The following is a 12,788-nucleotide window of genomic DNA, read 5'->3' on the forward strand; positions in this document are numbered from 1 at the left end:
CATCCAAAGGACAATGTCACCTTTCCCACCTTGCATGAGCTCCTTTGCCCTGTGGTTTGCAGGCATCAGTCACTCAAGTGGCTAGTCCTTTCCTCAGAAATAATTTTCCACAGAAAAAATTTAGACAAAGAATGTCAGGACACATAATTTCCATCAAGGAAAAAAAAAAAGAACGATTTCATTGCAACCTTGTTGAAACTCCAGCCTCTTTCTATAGCCAAATCTTCTCCATAAAGTCTCCCTAACCTGGTCCTCCAACCTGTCTTTGATAACCATTCTCACAACTCTGACCTGTCCTTCCCCCATTGCAACACCAGCTGATCCTCACCTCTTGAGCTGAGTGTCAACCATTTCTCTCCACACACAGCTCCACAAAAGCCAGAACGTGCTGGCACCCTAAAGAGTGCTGGTTACCTAGTTGGTGCTCAAGAAAGTTTTCCTAATTGAATGAAGAGAGCCTCAGCGTTATAACTTCACCTGATGTCCATCAATACCTGTATCCAGCCTGCGCAATCTGTACTGTGTACTGAAATTCCGTGTGGGCCCCAGTCAACATCCTGTGTGGTAAACTCTGTCCAGACGGGATCAGCGCCCCTTGGGCAGGTGCCTCTGTCCAGCACTGCTCAGCACCCTCTGGGGGAACAGCTCCTCCAGCTCTGATCAGCACTCGGCGGGGAAACAGCTCCTGCAGCCCCAGTCCTCACGTTTTAGGGAGACATCTCCGTGGGCCAATCAGCACCCCTCGTGGGACAGCTCCGACCAGCCCTGGTCAGCACCCAGACGTGGACAGCTCCTCCAGCCCCGTTCGCGCACAGCCCACACTCTGTCTGAACCACTCGGATCCCGGCTTGGGAACCCCAGGCTTCTGCTCTGATTCCCTGGAAGTCGGCGCAGCTCCCGGGGCCGCACCCACCCCTCCATGAGGCCCCGTCCCCCCCGCCCCCGCACCAGCTAACCAGGGGTCTGCAAATCGACTTTCCCATCGCCAGTTCCTCGCTGAAGCTCTCACCACGCGAACTGATGCCCCATCCCCACCAATCTGCTTCCCACCTGCCCCCACCCCAAAGAACCAAGCCACACACGCGCCTCTCCAACCCGAGCCTCAGTCAAACCATCTCGCCTCCTCCAACCAGCTTCCCCGCCGTCCCCTCCGCCCTCCCCCGGCCCGCCCTCCTCCCCTCCCCCGGCCCGCCCTGCTGCCGGTCCCCCCGCCCCCGGCTCGCGCTGCCGCGGTGTCCTGGCGTCGAGGTGTGCTGGCGGCGGGGTGTCGCAGGGCGTGTCACGAGGTGACCGGGGGCGGGCTGAGGACGGGCGGGCGGGAGCGACGGAGGGCGCGCGGGGCTGGCGCTCCGGGCACCCCTCCCCCGCCGCGGTCGGCAGGCCTTTCCCCGGAGAAGATGGCGGATCGGGCGGAGATGTTTTCTCTTTCCACCTTTCACTCGCTGTCGCCGCCAGGCTGCAGGTACGCACTCGGGCGCCCGGGCCCTTCCCTGCCCACCGCTCCCCCTCTGACCCCGTCCCCAGACTCCGCCGGCCCGACCCTGCCACCCCACCCCCAACGCCTTTGGGGGCCCGAGCCCCAGACCCTCTCTGGTCCCGAGGCCCACTTGCTCCCCATCCCCCACCTCTGGTTCCAGGCCTCTCCACTTTGTCCTCCCCTTACGACCCTCCTCCAGCCCCAGTGACCGTCCCCCACCCCCACCCCAGATTCCTGCCGGGACCCGATGCTGCACCCAACCTGAGCGCCTCCTCCGAAGGCGGAGGTCGTGGGCCGAGCCTGAGGGGCAGCCTGCCTGCGGGGTGCTGAGCACACACTCTGTGCCTGGCACTGTCCTTTTGGCCTTGCTGGGCCTCTGTGGTGGAGGCCTGGCCTGGTCTGCACGGCTCAGGGAAGAGAGTTGCAATCAAGCCTGGAGCCTGGGGGAAGGGACTAGGGTGGGGAGAGGGCTGGACCTCGGGATGTAGGCCGGTCTTGGGCAGGAATAGCCGACCGAGGGGCTGAATTCTGCTCCGGAGCAGGCTCGACCCCTCCCCCTCCTCTGGCTGCTGCAGCTTCAGCCCCCATCCCCCTTCGCGGCTCAGCCTGACTCCCCCGAGGCTGAGGCTGTGACCCAGAGGGGCCTGGAGCTGAGCGCAGTGGGAGGAGAGGCTGCTGGCTCTGATGAGAGGACTGGGAGGAGGGCTGGGGGGCAAGTGCTTCCTCTGGGCAGGTGGTGGCTCCGATTGTGGGGGAGATACCCTGGAGAGCAGGGCTTAAGCTTCAGGATAATGGCAGGATGTGGGTGTGGGGGTTGGGGGCTCTGGAGATCGTGGGGCCGAGGAGCTGGGGTGGGGGTCTCCCTTGGCCCCTCCTTAGGACCAGCTCTCAGGCAGGGAGTCCAGGACTGACGGCTCTCTCAGGAGCCCTGTCCTTGCTCTCCTCTCCAGGCCTCCACAGGACATAAGCCTGGAGGAATTTGACGATGAAGATCTGTCTGAGATCACTGATGACTGCGGTCTGGGCCTCAGCTATGACTCGGACCACTGCGAGAAGGTGGGGAGAGGGCTGGGGCAGAGAACTCTCTCACAGGAGAGCCTTGCTTAGCTTCTGCTCAGCAGTCTCTGGGGCAGGTCTAAGCTCAGCCTTGAGACAGGATCCTCTCCGTGCCCCATCTCCCTTGACCTCTTGACTTGTGGGCCTCTCGATACCTGACACCTCTCTTCCTAAAAGCGGCCCACTGAGAACCTTCCCCAGCAGTCCCTGCCTGGCCTCCTCCATGGGCTGGACGGGGGGAGGGAAGATGTGCCTCTGCTTTGGGGCCTCTGGCCTCGGATCTACCCCCTTCCAGCTGCCATCTCATCTCCTTCTCAGCCCTGTCCCCACCTCTCTAGCCTCTCTTAGCCTCCTGTCTCCTCCCCTGAAGTTCGCCTTCCCCCATCTCCTCCTCCTCCCTGTCTCTTCACATTTTTGTTTTCATTCAAGAACATTTCTGAACAACTCCCGTGTGGCAAGTGCTAGAGGCTTCCAGGTGCCTGGGAAGATAGCAGGACAGGTGTGGCTCTTGCCCTTGGGAGCTTATAACCTAGTAGGGGAGGAAGACAGGTGAGGGACAGTGGCTGCCTGAGTCTCGGCATCTGGGTCCCAGTGAGGGACACACGGTGCGGTGAGGGGAGCCCACCCGAGACTGAGGCCATTAGGGAGATTTTCTAGTGGAAACGCACGGCCATCCCTGAGGAAAGAGGCCATCCCTGAGGAAAGACGAGCAGGAGCTGGCAGATGAGGGCGGCTACCGGAGGGGATGGAGCAGAGGAATTGCTGGCAAGGGATTAGTGGATCCGAGGCCCTGAGGTTGGTGCAGGTTTGGTGAAACCTGGTTCTGGGCCTCTTTGCTTCACGCATTCATTTGATCTTTGCTGAGCTTTTCTGTGGGCCAGGGCCCATTCTCGGTGGGGGTCGGGTACCCAGTGTACAATATGCACATGGCCCTGACCTGGTGGGGCTTGCAGCTTGCTGCGGAGACAGATGCAAACTCTACTGTAGTTATGAGTTGTGTTAAAATGCTTTGAAGGAAAAAGTACTGGTGTTAAATGTGATGGGGTTTGAGGGTGGGATGAGGCTGACCTGGTGGGGCTTGCAGCTTGCTGCGGAGACAGATGCAAACTCTACTGTAGTTATGAGTTGTGTTAAAATGCTTTGAAGGAAAAAGTACTGGTGTTAAATGTGATGGGGTTTGAGGGTGGGATGAGGCTGGCAGGTGGGTTGGGGCCACTTTGAGAATCTGTCACTGGGACTTAGGAGTTTGGGCTCTTATTTACCAAGGTCCTTATGTATCTTAAGCTGATTTTTAAAAAAGCAAAAAACAAAAACTGCTCTGTTGGTGGAGAGCAGAGTGGTCTGGAGGGAGGTTTCCTCCCTTTACTTGTGGCTTCCTGCTTTCACCTTTCCTGGCACCTGGGACCCCAGGTCGCTGTCCCGCTGCGGCCCAGCTCTGCCCTGTCCTTCTTCCTGCAGGACAGCCTTGCCTTGGGGCGTTCGGAGCAGCCGCACCCCATCTGCTCCTTCCAGGATGACTTCCAGGAGTTCGAGATGATTGACGACAATGAAGAGGAGGAGGAAGAAGAGGAGGAGGAGGACGAGGAGGAGGAGGACGAGGAGGAAGGAGAGGGGGAGGGCAAGGAGGGAGGCGGCCCTGGCTCAGAGACCCCTGCCCCGGAGCCCCTGATCCCCTCCCCTTCCCTAGAGGAGCCTCACAAGCATCGACCTACCACCCTCCACCTGACAACACTGGGAGCCCAGGTGAGCTCCAGGCCCAGAGCTCCCCCTGGTTCCCTGCATAGGGGGCTCTGGTGCCCACGGCCACCTGCCCCCTCCTGCCCGCGAGGACCGGGCGCTCAGTGCCGCTCTCCCCCCGCCCCTCCACAGGACTCGCTGAACAACAATGGAGGGTTTGCTCCAGGGCCTCTGGCCTCCAGGCAGGAAACAGCGCTGTGCCCAGCGGTGCAGGAGCCTGTCCGAGGTGAGCAGGGCAGCAGGGCAGCGGTGAGTGTGGGGGAGTGGCACAGGAGGCGGGGGAGGCCGGGGGGGCGCTGACCCGAGCCTCTGTCCCGCAGAGCCGCCCGCCCCTCTCCCGCCCACCGACACGGGCCCCTGCGGGGCACAGCCACCTGTGCGCCCAGGCTGCGACTCGGAAGGAAACCAACCCGCAGGGCCCGTGGCGCCCGGTGGGGCCTCCCCGTCCTCAGATCCGGGTATCGAGGCCGACCTGGGCAGCGGCTCCAGCGGAGGCCGCGGAGGCCGGCGCAGCAGCCAGGACCTGTCGTCCCCCGGCTCCGACTACGAGGACGTCGGGGGCGCGCGCCTGGGGCGCATGATCTCGTCTATCTCGGAGACTGAGCTGGAGCGGAGCAGTGACGACGGCAGCAGCAGCAGCGGCCGCTCCTCGCACCTCACCAACTCCATCGAGGAGGCCTCGTCGCCAGCCTCGGAGCCCGAGCCGGAGCCCGAGCCGCCCCGCGAGCCCCCGCGCCGCCCCGCCTTCCTGCCCGTGGGCCCCGAGGACACCAACAGCGAGTACGAGTCCGGGTCCGAGTCGGAGCCGGACCTCAGCGAGGACGCCGACTCGCCCTGGCTGCTCAGCAACCTCGTGAGCCGCATGATCTCCGAGGGCTCCTCGCCCATCCGCTGCCCCGGCCAGTGCCTGTCCCCCTCGCCGCGCTCTGCCGGGGAGCCTGCCTCGCCCGCTGGCGAGGCCCTGGCGGCGGCGGCGCCAGGCAGCGTGGAGCTGGTGGACATGGAGACGCTGTGTGGGCCGCCGCCGCCCGCGCCCCCCGCCCCTAGGCCCGGCCCCGCGCAGCCGGGGCCCTGCCTCTTCCTCAGCAACCCCACACGCGACACCATCACCCCGCTGTGGGCCGCCCCGGGTCGCCCCGCCCGCCCGGGCCGCGCTTGCTCCGCCGCCTGCTCAGATGAGGACGACGACGAGGACGAAGAGGAGGAGGATGAAGCTGAGGCTAAGGCGGCGCCCCCCGGGGGCCGGGGAGCGGGCCCCGCGGCGCTGGACGCCTCGCTAGTGTACGATGCGGTCAAGTACACGCTGGTGGTGGACGAGCACACGCAGCTGGAGCTGGTGAGCCTGCGGCGCTGCGCCGGCCTGGGTGAGGACAGCGAGGACAGCGGTGGCGAGGCCAGCGAGGAGGAGGCGGGAGCCGTGCTGCTGGGAGGGGATCAGGGCCCCGGGGACGCCTCCCCGGACAGCCCGGACCTCACCTTCTCCAAGAAGTTCCTCAACGTCTTTGTCAACAGCACCTCTCGATCTTCCAGTGAGTGGGAAGGGGGAAGGGGATGGTTCCAGGGGAGCAGGCTGGCTCCTTGCCCGGGGCTCGCAGATCCATCCCCAAGGGCCAGGACAGCCTCAGGGTCTGAGGGTGGTTAGCGCTGGGCACTGCCCTCTTACCCAGCGCCTGGGTGGGGGCTTTCCCGGGCTCCCCCCGCGAGGGAATGGCGAGAGGAGGCTGCTCTGTCTCCAGCTCCAGACGGGGGCCACCCACACCAGGGGCCCATGGGGAGGGGAGCCTGGCTGGGCCTTCTAGCGCCTCCCTGAGTCTTCCTCTCTGTCTCTCTCTCTCAGGCACTGAGTCTTTCGGCCTTTTCTCATGCCTGGTCAACGGGGAGGAGAGAGAGCAGACGCATAGGGCTGTCTTCAGGTACGGCAGTCCCCCTTGCTGGCCTTGACCCTCCCCCCGAGTCTCAGACCCTCCGCGACCCTGATGGGCACAGCGCAGCCCTCCTCCCCCTGCCCTAGTGGCCTCCCCTCTCTGACCGTCCCTCAGGTTCATTCCCCGCCATCCCGATGAGCTGGAGCTGGACGTGGACGACCCGGTGCTAGTGGAGGCTGAGGAGGACGACTTCTGGTTCCGTGGCTTCAACATGCGTACGGGCGAGCGCGGAGTCTTCCCTGCCTTCTATGCCCACGCGGTGCCCGGGCCTGCCAAGGACCTGCTGGGTGAGGCCCCTTCCCTAAGGGTCATTTTGTCACCCAGACCCTCTCTTGCTCGCCTAACCCAGGCCCCTTGTGACCCCGTAGGGAGCAAGCGGGGTCCCTGCTGGGTGGAGCGCTTTGACGTCCAGTTCCTGGGCTCCGTGGAGGTGCCTTGTCACCAGGGCAATGGCATCCTGTGTGCAGCCATGCAGAAGGTCAGTCTGGGGTTGGGGGTGGGGAGAGCCCTGCAGGCCGGCTCAGCCCTTGGAGGCTCGAGCCCGGGATCCCCGGCGCTAATGGAGGGGCCTGGCAGACAGGCCGAGGGCAGCGCCGTGGCTGTTCCCCGGCCCCATCCGGCTGGCCTCCCCCCGCAGCCCATCCTGTTCGTGTCTGGAAATCAAGACCAGCTCTCTCAGACCCTTCTCTGGGGTCTCATGTGATAGTCCCTCAGTGGTGTCCGACTCTTTGCGATCCCATGGACTCTAGTCCGTCTGATTCCTCTGCCCATGGAGTTCTCCAGGCAAGAATACTGGAGTGGGTTGCCGTCTCCTTCTCCAGGGGATCTACCCGATCCAGGGATTGAACCCAGGTCTTCTGCATCGCAGGTGGATTCTTTACCATCTGAGCCACCGAGAACGCAACTTGCTCGTTCATTATTCACTCAGTGGACGCTTAGGAGGGCCTGCCTGTCTGCTGGTCCCGAGACTTAGCTGGAGAGGAGCAGGGGAGCAGGGCAGCCCTGCCCCCATCCTCTCACGGGACGGGCGCTGAGGAGCCCTGGGCTGCCGTCCTGCAAAGGGCTGGGGAGAAGACGGGGCAGGCCATCCTGAGACCGCGGAGCAGCCGAGACCACTCTCACATCTTCCTGAATCAGGGCCAGGGCTCTTCAGACCTAATTGAGAATGTTCCCCCAGGGGGAAGTTGATGCTTTTAGGCCCCTGAGACCTTCTTCTCCTTGACTCTGCAGATCGCCACGGCCCGAAAACTGACCGTCCACCTGCGTCCTCCTGCCTCTTGTGACCTTGAGATCTCTCTCCGGGGTGTCAAGCTGAGTCTCAGCGGAGGCCCTGAGGTGGGGTGTGGGCCCTGAGCCACTGAGGCGGCTGGGAAGGGCGGAGCAGGCGGGTCAGATGAGGCGCGTCCGGCAGGCTGGGCCACCTGTTAGCTTGGCTCTCTTCTGCCATCTCTCTCCTAGTTCCAGCGCTGCAGCCACTTTTTCCAGATGAAGAACATCTCGTTCTGCGGCTGCCACCCCCGCAACAGCTGGTAAGAGACTTCCCCTTCCTAGTCCCCTCGAACCCCAAGGGCCGCCCACTTGCAGGCCCGCTGTCCAGCAGCCCCGCCCACTTGGCTCCATGAGGTGAGCCCCCACATGGCACCCGCTCTGTTCTGGGCCTGGGAGACAAGGATCAGACAGGCTCCCGTCTGGTCTGGGTGGGAAGACAGACACACAGACAAGTAAGTGCTTGAAGCATCTGTGGGGATCTGGTGGACATCTCTCTGGGGCTCCAGTGAGCAGAGAGGTGGCTGAACTCTCCTGGGACTTGGGGGCAATCGGAGACCACTCTGTAAACCTTGAAAGACAAGTGGGTGACAGGGTGGGCCTTCTTGGCATGGAGCCAGCTGAGACAGGGCCGGGGTCGAGAGGTGCTGAGGGTCTCTAGAGGGCCAGATGAGGCAGCAGGGACACAGCGTGCCTGTGCCCTGCGACCCTGCCAAGGAGCTGGTAGTTAACCCCACTGGCAGTGGGGTGGTGGGTGACGCCGTCAGGCTGACCAGCTGGCTCTGCCTGTTGTGGCAGTGGAAGGACCCAAGTGCCGCTGGCCAGAGCCAGGAGGTGCAGGGCCCTCCAGGTGCCGTGTCTGGGCGGGCTTTGGGAGGTGGGGCAGGCAGGACTGAGCTGACTGGATGTAGAGGCCGATCTGGAGGGAGAATCGGGTGACCTGGGCGTTGAGCGGTTGGTGACCCACACACCAGGGGAAGGGGCGTGGCGCGAACGGGCCTGAGAGGCCGGCCGTGCAGTCTTCAGTTGCAGACATGGTGAGCTTGCGGTGTCCGTTGTTACTGGGGTCTGGAGCGTGGAAGAGAGACCTCGGGGCAGGTATGTTCTGGAGCAGGCGGATAACTTCGGCCATGAGGCAGACAAGATGGCCAGGCCGAGAGAGGAGGTGGGAATGAGCGGTGGCGTACCCGGCGGGTGGAGGCGGCCGTCCTGCCCAGCTGGATGCTGTGCAGTGCCAGTGAGGCATTCCGCATGGCACAGTGCTGTGCGCCCCAGAGGAGGCGATGGGGGCTGAGCCTCGAGGCACACGGAGCCCTGCAGGGACCCAGAGGTGCCGCAGGTCCTCAAGGGAGGCAGAGCGTGAGAAGCACACTCTGTTCCCGGGGCTGAGGGCAGACGTGTGCCATTTGCACGCTTGTGGTGAGACTGGGGGTGCTCTGCCTGCTGGCTGGGCAACGGTTTCCACCCTTACCAGGGCAGAGCCCCGTTTGGCTGCTTCTCCATTGAGAGGGAGCTAGTTTGACGGGCAGGAGATCTGGGTAGGGGGCTGGGGCTCAGACCAGGCCACGGGGTGGACTGTGCCGTGAGGACTGGCGTGCACGGCAGCCACATGGATCGTGGCCTTGAGAGAGAAGGACCGCAGAGGGAGACGGGGCACCACAGGCTCGGGCCCCTGGGCCACACTCTGACCATGTGCAGCTCCGAGGTTCAGCGGCCGGGAGGGGGCCGAGGAGCTGCTGTCCCGGCCCAGAGCTTCCTGATATTCGCAGCTCCAGAACCCAGCCCAGGCCCCTCAGGGAGGAGGCACAGGGAGACGGTGCCAGACGGCTCAGGTGAAGCAGGGGCTGGGTCGGCCTCTGCTGGGTGCCCGGGGTCTGGACAAGGTAGGAGTGAGTGGTGATTGAGATCGCAGGCGGCAGAGAGTGTGCCCAGGGTGCCGCAGGCTTGCTGTCTGTCTGCAGCGTGTCTGACCCTCTCTGGGCCTTGGTGCCATCACCTTGAGACCGGCCTCACCGCGCTGTTGTGAGGTTTGTGCCAGTTATTAATAAAAGAGCTTGCTTAGGAGGGTGCCTGGCACTTGCTCTGAACGCAGTCATCTGAACGTGATGCTCGAGACCAGGTGGTGACGTGTTTGTGGTCAACACGCACATGCTGTGCTGGTGACGATGCTGTCCTGTGGATTCCCATCTGGTGGAACCACAAAGCCCTGACCCCCCGGCGTGGACTGGATAGGCCACAGCTGGGTGAGGGTCCCGAGCCTCCTGCTGCGGGACGCTGACAGTCCCTCCCTCTGGACAGTAATTTTTGTTAATGTCTTGCTGAGAAGAAGGGCAGGTTCAGGAAAGCCGCACAGGGAACAGAGCTGGGGCCACGGAGCTGGGGTACAAGCTTCTCCAGGAAGACGCTTTTGCACGTCAGGGCCCATGTCAAGCCCACAGCGGAGCCTGAAAATACTGTGGGTGTGCAGGACCAGAGGTGGAGCTGGGCAGGCTCCAGGTGTCAGGGGAAGGACGGGGAGGGGTCACCTGGGATGACCAGCAGACCAGGGAGAGACCGCATCGCCTGTGGCCTGGGGGCAGGCTCCGGGCGCTGGCTCGGGAGGAGGAAGATGCAGCTGGATACCCTTGTGGACAGATTAACACAGATCACCAACTCCTCACGGTGCCCAGCGCTGTGCTCCTGGACACAAATCATGTGACCCACACACTCCCCAGCCCTGCCTGCCCCGCACCCCACGCTCTGACCCCTGGGGCCGGTGCTCCACGCCCTGACGTCCCTGTGCGCTCGCTGCCCCACCCCCCACAGCTATTTTGGCTTCATCACCAAACACCCGCTGCTGAGCCGCTTTGCCTGCCACGTCTTCGTCTCCCAGGAGTCGATGAGGCCCGTGGCCCAGAGTGTGGGGTGAGTGGGTCTGGAGGGTGGGCCAGTGCACACGATGGCCGGGACCGGGGCGGGGTGCTGACCTGGTGCCCGGGGCGCGCAGCTGGGGGGAGGGTGGGGATGAGGTCTGGGGGGCGTGGGGGAGGGTCAGATGGCAGGGGAGGGTGTCGAGGGGCATGGGGGGGCACGGGGGGGTCAGATGACAGGGGAGGGTGTCAAGGGGCATGGGGGGGCATGGGGGGGTCAGATGGCAGGGGAGGGTGTCAAGGGGCATGGGGGGGTCAGATGGCAGGGGAGGGTGTCGAGGAGCATGGGGGGGTGGTCCTCAGTGTGGGAGCGGCATCCCATGGGGTGGGGCGGGTGGGGGTAGGGAAGGCCGCACTGGACCCGGACAGTAAGGAGCCAGGTCCGGGCCAGGAGGCTGAGGGGTGAAGCTGGGGTGGTGTGGCAGGCCCAGGTGGGGCTGTGGGGCCCCGGGCCTGAGGACGCTCTCCCCCCGAAGCCGCGCCTTCCTGGAGTACTACCAGCAGCATCTGGAGTACGCCTGCCCCACAGAGGACATCTACCTGGAGTAGCTGCCCCGCTCTCCTGCTCCGGGAGCAGCCAGGGCTGGGGCCGCCTCGGGAGGCCGCCTCAGCTTCGGCAAGGACTGGACTGGGGGCCCGTGGGGCCTGACGCCTGGGGGGCTGCGGGCTGTGGGGATCGCGTGTCCTCGCCCGGGGGGGCCCTGCGCCTCTGCCCCCCACGCGTCCCCCTGCCGCCCGGGGCTGCCCGTGGCCCCCCCACCCCGTCTGTCTCTGCTCCTCTGTGCTGCGAACTCTCACCCTCTGCTCTTCACTGTGGGGTCGGAACTGGGAGGGGCGTGGGGAGGAAGCTCCCAGGTGACCCCTCTTGCTTGTCCCCCGTGATTTATAAAGGAGTTTTAATTTTTATAGTGAATATCAAGGGATCGTCCCGTCCTCATCATGGGGACAAAGAGAGGGCCCCCATACTGCCCCACTTGGCGCTCGGGGGACACAGGGAGGGTCCCCAGGAGGGCCTTGGTGGGGACTAGGAGTCGTCCCTGTTGCTCACCCCGAGTCCCAGACGCTGCTAGGAGGAGGGGGCCCTGGCCTGGGCCCCAGCCACACCAGCATCTGCTTTTGCCGCTGCAAACACTCCCCGCAGTCCAGCACCTCAATAAACTTTCTGCTTGGTGTGACCCTGGCTATTTCTGGGGTGAGGGAAGCAGATACGGGGCTGGGGACCAGGTGCTGCCCACAGTGGCGGGGGCCGAGGTGCCAGGGTGCCGGAACTGCTGTCTGAAGCCCCGCCGGGCTCCCGGTGCAGCACGTGGCGGCTGCCCTCCACCGCCACTCACTGGGTCAGTGAGGAAGCTGAGGCCCGAGAGAAGGTCACGAGATGCGTGTGCTGTCCGCCTGCACTGGAGCGCCAGGCTGGGAGTGTGTGCAGGCTCGTGAGTGTGCCCGCATGCTTGTGAATGCGTGTATGAGACACAGCAGGCGTCACTCTGCTTATATCCAAAGACTGGTGTTTTAAAAATTCTCCACAGAGAGCCAGAAGGCAAGAGGTGACTCTTTGTCACATGCCCTGCCTGCTGGAGAAAGGGCTTCCGTTGCTTCTGGCTCCGCGAGCACCCACTGTCAGGCGCTGAGGTCAGCGTGGCAGGCAGTGCTTTCCCGATGCCCCACCCGCCCCCCAAACCCAGGACAAGAACAGCCCGAGGAAGACCACGGGCGCAGGGGATGGAAGGAGGAGGGCCAGGGAGACAGTCGCGCGTGAAGGTCAGAGACGCCGGTCTGTAAAACCATGTGCCTCTGCTCACCACCTACAGAGGACACTCACACACCAGGCGTCATCAGTGACCCCTCAGCATCTGGGCAACCGCTGCACAGACCAGGGCCCTGACCCTGCAGAACAGGGAGACCCAGAGGAGCACCTGTGAGCAAACTTCTTACCAGTTGCTGCTGAAAGAGGCGGAGCCCTGAGCGGCAGCCTGCTCTTGAGCCGACGCCCACACCCGGGAGGCTCCATTTGCCCAGCAGCCCCCGCCCCGCCACTGGGCTCAGTCCCCTCCTCCAGCTCACCTCCCCACCTCTGTCTCAGAGGCTCTGTCTACCTGCCGGCCTTTGGTCAGTGGCCAGGCATGCTTGGGTGGCCGTCATGGGGCACAGCTTCCTGTGGGGGCCCTTCCCACGCCTGCCCGGCTCTCCGCCCCGGCCTCCTCTCCTGACCTCTCAGGCACCTTCCTTCACGCCCCCAGCTTCTGGGGGCTTCTCAGCCCGTGTTCCCTCCCCGGGTTCGCAGTCTCCAGCTCCGCCGCGCTCCCTCTCACCAGCGCCCTCCCCGAGCTGGGCCGCGCCCGTGCTGCCCAGTGAGGCACAGGCCCAGCTGTCCTCCAGGAGCGCCCTCTGCCGGCCCCGGGGCAGCGGCCTCGAGGGATT

General features: G+C 64.2%; 1 protein-coding gene across 1 annotated transcript; it reads left to right on the forward strand.

Annotated features, from left to right (window-relative positions):
* The first annotated feature begins 1,397 nt into the window (after window positions 1-1,397).
* Window positions 1,398-11,545, forward strand: MAPK8IP2 (mitogen-activated protein kinase 8 interacting protein 2). The gene is made up of 12 exons (NM_001193199.1): window positions 1,398-1,462; window positions 2,428-2,533; window positions 3,992-4,276; window positions 4,403-4,496; window positions 4,591-5,799; window positions 6,108-6,183; window positions 6,310-6,482; window positions 6,564-6,673; window positions 7,426-7,530; window positions 7,654-7,724; window positions 10,267-10,365; window positions 10,847-11,545. Exons 1-12 carry the CDS (start codon window positions 1,398-1,400, stop codon window positions 10,917-10,919), a joined length of 2,466 nt encoding a protein of 821 aa, NP_001180128.1. The 3' UTR covers window positions 10,920-11,545.
* The last annotated feature ends 1,243 nt before the right edge of the window (window positions 11,546-12,788 follow it).

Source organism: Bos taurus, chromosome 5 (assembly GCF_002263795.3).
Source record: "Bos taurus isolate L1 Dominette 01449 registration number 42190680 breed Hereford chromosome 5, ARS-UCD2.0, whole genome shotgun sequence".
Lineage (NCBI taxonomy): Eukaryota > Metazoa > Chordata > Mammalia > Artiodactyla > Bovidae > Bos > Bos taurus.